The 5,744-nt window shown below is 53.7% G+C and overlaps 1 protein-coding gene across 2 annotated transcripts in view; it reads left to right on the forward strand.

The window, feature by feature from the left end:
- The first annotated feature begins 6 nt into the window (after window positions 1-6).
- DNAJB5 (DnaJ heat shock protein family (Hsp40) member B5) overlaps window positions 7-5,744 on the forward strand; it is an 8,138-nt gene continuing 2,400 nt past the window's right edge. Inside the window, exons 1-3 of one of the 2 annotated variants that reach the window (XM_029083699.1) lie at window positions 27-237; window positions 2,197-2,220; window positions 2,374-2,957. In XM_029083699.1, the coding sequence (XP_028939532.1) occupies window positions 27-237; window positions 2,197-2,220; window positions 2,374-2,957 (819 nt within the window). Of the gene's footprint in view, window positions 238-2,196; window positions 2,221-2,358; window positions 2,958-5,744 lie in introns of both variants that reach the window. The other variant, XM_010162804.1, reaches the window with a different exon arrangement.

Consider the following 5,744-nt stretch of genomic DNA (forward strand, 5'->3'; position numbering starts at 1 on the left):
ACTCGGCTCCCGGCAGCGTCGCCGTCATGGGGAAGGACTATTACAGGATTTTGGGCATCCAGGCTGGTGCCAACGAGGATGAAATCAAGAAAGCCTATCGGAAAATGGCCCTGAAGTATCACCCCGATAAGAATAAAGACCCCAACGCCGAGGAGAAGTTCAAGGAGATTGCGGAGGCTTACGATGTCCTGAGTGACCCCAAGAAACGAGCTGTTTATGACCAGTACGGGGAGGAAGGTAAGTCCCCTTACCTTCCAGGCACTGCCAGCTCGGAGGCAGGGGTGTGGGGTCCAAATCAGTTTTTATAGGCAAGGAAACATTTTAACATAGAGGTGTTCCTGTGGTTCATGCCTGCCCCTGAAACAGGGCCAGTAGCCACAGAACTGGGGAAAGTAAAGGCTCCACAGGTGCCAGCAATCACCCCTCGCCCTGCTCCTCCCCAGGGTGCTCCGCTTTTTCAACCTGCCACCTTGCTTCCCAGGATGGCCAGGCTGTCCCTGCCCTCCACCCCAAACCCCAGCAGCTGGCTGAGAAAATGGAAGTGGAAGGAGCTCACTTCCAGGGTCATACGTGGGGTAATTCGTTAGCAACCCTTTAATCGAGCTAAATACCCCAGCAGAGAAGTACTGCTTTTGCCCACATTCCCTCCGCGTTTGGGCACTGGTCCTGCTGTCCTCCCCGGTACAGGCTGACCTACAGGATTCAAAGCTTTTCCCAATTTAAGTCATAGGTCTTTGTTTTGAAACCAAGGGGCTGCTGTTGTCTGGTGGTTGGCACGGAGGAGGAGGAGGAGGAGGAGGAGGAGGAGAGCCGCTCCACCGCAGGCGGCCTTATTAGTCGAAGATGGAAGAGCGCAACCCCATTCGAGGAGAGCAGCCGAATAGCATCTGCATTAATCAGCCCAGGACTTGGGTGCTTAAAAGATCAGGAGGTCTGGCAGGAACAGGCTGTTGGGTAGAAGAGGGACCATCATGCAGGTGCATCCCCTAATGAACCACCAGCAGAATTAACCAGTGATGGGTTAATTCTCGATCCCTCAGTTCTGTCAGGTCTATGATGGATGCACCAGGCAGGGTGATTTGCCACTCTGTAAAATGAGAAGAGACTGTCTCCAGTGGGAAACCAGCCTTTCCCCAGAGACACCGCCGAAATTGGACCCAGCTTGGGCTGGCGTCACGGGATTAAAGGTGAAACCTTCTGGCTGTAGAACCTATTAGGGAGGGGGACTCGCCGTCGCCTGAAGGCACCTAAAATAAGAGCGAGTTAAGGAGGGAGGGCAGAGCATCCCCTTCCTTGCCCCATCAGCATCAGACCAGTTGTGCTCCATGGCCCCCCACACTTTTCGTTTCCCATCAGATGCTGTTTTTTGGAGCAACATGTTTTAGGGACTGGTGTTTTGAGGGACTTCTGGGTCCTACATGCTGTGGTGGGCAAGGTGAAGTGAAAGCCCTCCCCACCCACCCGGAATATTAACTTCATCAGTCAGAAAAGACACCCAAACTTGCCCACTCTGTGCTTGCCCCCCTCCTATCTCTGGACACGGGGCGGGGGGGCTGGCACGAGGGACAGCCTGTCAGAAATAGCCCATCACTGTCACTGGAGTGGCCTGAAAATAGTCCTTGAGCTAGGCTTGGCTTAACCCTTCCCACCCCTCCTGATCCAAAATAACCTCCAGAGCATCTCTGACTGGTCTGGGGGCGAGTGTCTTGCCATGTACCTTGGCCACTTGGGACTTTGGGGGAGTTAGAGTGACCTAAGGCTCAGCCTGGGACCTGACAGGAGAGTTTCCCATGGGAATGGTTGCCAAAAGGTCCAAACCTTGTGCTTACCTGGTATTTCGTGCAGTATGTATGTGGGGAGCTGTGTGCTGACCTGAAGGTTTGCTGACCTCCACCTGCTCTGCCACCCAGGGTCACAGTCACTTGCTGAGCCCAAAGCTTGTTCTTACCTGCTGGGCCTGATGCTCCTGGACCATGACCGTCCATGCAGCCCAAGAAACAGGGCTATTTGGGCAGAAGGGACCTTGCCCACAGGGAAAAATTGAGATGGGCTGGTCAGGAGATGTTTTAAATGAAAAGGCCATGAATTGGGTGGAGAGAACCAAAGAAGCACTTCAGTCTGGGTAGCAGAGTCAAAGCCTGAGCCAATTTTGAGCTTGCTTGGGTGTAGGAGCAGGACTGCGTGCTCTGGGTTGAGGGTTAGGTGGCTGGGCTGGAGGGGGTGACCTGCACCCCCAGGAGATGCTGGAGGGGCTGCCTGGAGCTGGCAGAGACCACGCTCCCACCTGGGAATTGCGGTCCAAGCACAGTGTCTGCCGGCAAGGAGCATTCATGTCTCATCTTCCCCCTTCTCTTCCAGGTCTCAAAACCGGAGGGGGCTCTTCAGGTGGCTCAGGGAACACTTTCCACTACACCTTCCATGGAGACCCCCACGCCACCTTCGCGTCCTTCTTCGGAGGCTCCAACCCTTTCGACATCTTCTTCGCTAGCAGCCGCTCCCGGATGTTCAACGGCTTTGACCAGGAAGACATGGATATCGATGATGATGATGATCCTTTCAGTGCCTTCGGCCGGTTTGGCTTCAATGGCATTAACGGGATGCACCGGCGGCACCAAGAGTCCCTGCACACGCGTAGGAAGGTCCAAGACCCACCCATCATCCATGAGCTCAAGGTGTCCTTGGAAGAGATCTACCACGGCTCCACCAAGAGAATGAAGATCACACGCAGAAGGCTCAATGCTGATGGCCGGACCATGCGGACTGAGGACAAGATCTTAAACATTGTCATCAAACGGGGCTGGAAGGAGGGAACCAAAATCACATTCCCCAAAGAAGGTGATGCCACCCCAGACAACATCCCTGCTGACATCGTCTTCATCCTCAAGGACAAGCCTCACTCACACTTCAAGAGGGATGGGACGAATGTGGTCTACACAGCAAACATCAGTCTTAAAGAGGTGGGTATGGGTGGGAAATCCCACAGGGTGGAAGGTGGTGCTGGGTGCTGGCATATGGCACCAAGGCAGGAGTCAGTCCTTGTCCTGCACCGGTGAGGAAGGACCAGGTAGGTTGCAAGAGACAGGAGCAAAGACCTCTGCAGAGAGGAGCACAGAGGCCAGCTCATGCTTGGTTTTGGAGGAGCTCAACCTCCATGTCAAGTGTAGGACATAAATGCCGTGGTCCCTGCAGAACAAACCTTGCTTCTTGAGCCAATAACAGTGATATTTACCCATTTTCTCCCTTCCCCATGTGTCTTTCTATTTTAGTGTATTCACATGTAGAAGAGAGCTCAGATCCTGTAGGAACAAGGGAAAACCCAAGTTGGGTGGCATGAGTCTGGTCCCTGCTTGTTCTTGTAGCTGAGACTGCTGTGTCTTAATTACTGCCCAGGATAGCGCTGGCACAGAAAGCAGGGCCAGGCAGAGAAAGGTGGTACCTCACCCTCCCTGAGCAATGCTTTAGCTGTTTTCCTTGGCTCTGGCTTTCCTAGATAAAGAACCAAATAAATGAAATTTTCAGGTGGTGAGCAACACCCAGCACATGCAGGCTGCCAGTCCTGGAGGTCACACAGCAGGGCTGGATGCATCAGAGCCAGCAAGCTGGGTGAAGGTGGGAGAGGAAGGGGAGGTTACCCCAGTACAAGATGTGCCGTTCGCTGCTGCTGCTCTATGAGTTCCTTTTAATAAATCCCAGCTGGCAGCTGCATTTAACATTGACATTTTTGGCAGCTGCCATTTGCTGTTCCTTTCAGACTGTAGACGCTGTCTGTCTTCTTAATGAGCTGATTTCTTTTATTTTTTCCTGAAGACAGATTATGTTCTTACATGCATTTCATAGAAATAAGCTCAATGGGCCAGACCTGAGGTAGGGAAACATGAGCTCATTAGCTTGCCAGCAAATCAGGAGAGCTTCGCGATGGCTCTGCATCCCAGCTGGGGCTGTGACTGGGAGTACTGGGGGCCAGGGGCAGCCACATGGGTCAGGCATGGCTGGGTGATCCTGAAGCAAACTCAGCTCAAGTTAACCTGCAGACTCAGGAGCTGAATTTCCTTCCTGGTGCAAAGTGAAGAGGTTTATTCCTGCGGTGGCTGGCTCCCCTGGCCACTCTAGAAATACTTGGGAGAGGATACCTTATTTATGGAGGCACACATGCCATATCTCAGATGTTTCATTCTGTGCATTCCCCTATCTGTAAAATTAACCCCAGGCTGGCTGTGCTGATGTCCAGACCACATTTGCCCAAGTTCACGTGCTTGGTGGGATTCTTGCCTGCAGTTGCCCTTTGAGCAATGAACAAAGAAACCTGCTCTGTCCCCATATACGATTGCCCCAGAGTGCTGGTCCTGGGCACCTGGCATCTCTGTGAGCAGGGCATGTGGGCTGGCGTTTGGTTTGCACTGTGAGGTCACAAAAGGGAAAATTGCTGGTTCGAGCAAATTCCTCATCTCTTTGAGCTGGACTGTCTGGTCTTTGTCCTCCCCCATGTGCTGGGCTTCCTCAGGGAGCTGCTGGCCTGGTTGCCGTCCCCAGCTTGCTGCTTGCCAGGGCAGGGTGGTACTCTGCTGCTTTTATGTTCCATGAGAAGAAGTACTTTAAGTGCTCTGGAGCGCGAGCAGATTCCAGGAGCTCCCCTACTCCATATGCCACCACCTCAGGAAGTGATGGAGTGTAACCTCTCCATCACCTGACCCTATGGCCATAGCCTTGGGCAGTCTCCTTGCACCTTTCCTCCTCCCAAGTCTGCCTTTTTTAGCTTGAGCTTTAGTGTTTCCTGCTGCTGTGAGAGCAGCATAGCACTGTGCTGTCAGGCAGAGCTGGCAAGTGGTGAGTGCTGTGACCCAGCTTGGGGTCATGCTGGAGACCCCTCACCAGCACCCTGCTGCCATGGGGAGCAAGGCTGGGGCACTCAGGAGAGCTCCTTGCTCCTCCTCCTCCTCCATCCCAGAGACCCCTCTGGAGAGCATCCTGGTGAGGCCTGTTGAAGCAGGTCCAGAGGAGACCACAAAAATGGTCAGAGGGATGGAACAGCTCTGCTATGAGGACAGGCTGAGAGAGTTGGGGTTGTTCAGCCTGGAGAAGAGAAGGATCCAGGGAGACCTTATTGTGGCCTTTCAGTGCTTAAAGAGGGCCTGTAAGAGAGATGGCGACAGACTTTATTAGGACCTGTAGCACTAGGACAAGGGGAAATGGTTTTAAACTAAAAGAGGGAAGATTTAGACTAGATATAAGGAAGACATTTTTTACAATGAAGGTGGTGAGACACTGGCACAGGTTGCCCAGAGATGCTGTAAAAGCCCCATCCCTGGAAACATTCAAGGTCAGGTTGGACTGGGCTCTGAGCAACCTCATCTAGTTGAAGATGGCCTTGCTCCTTGTTGGGTGAGATGGCCTTTAAAAGTCTCTCCCAACCCAAACCATTCCATGATTCTGTGATTTTAGGCAACACCCTCCTGTCCCAGCCCCTCGGTGCCTAGGGCAGCGCGGGGTGTTTGCCACCCGTCTGTTGCAGGAGCCAGAGGTGTACGAGGGCTTCCCCGGTGACCTGTGGGGCAAGTGTCCCTTCCTAAAATTACAGGTGCACGTGGCAGCGGGAGGCTGAGGTAGGGAGGAGTGACACGGCTCCCCAGGGAGACGGCTCCTGCCGAATGCCTGCCCTCGGCAGCCGCCCGCTTTGCATCCTTCACCTGGCATCACCTTCCTCGAAACACCCGGCTGAGACGCGACTGGTGGTGACGTCCCCCGCC

Source organism: Antrostomus carolinensis, unplaced genomic scaffold (assembly GCF_000700745.2).
Source record: "Antrostomus carolinensis isolate BGI_N321 unplaced genomic scaffold, ASM70074v2 scaffold30182, whole genome shotgun sequence".
NCBI classification, from domain to species: domain Eukaryota; kingdom Metazoa; phylum Chordata; class Aves; order Caprimulgiformes; family Caprimulgidae; genus Antrostomus; species Antrostomus carolinensis.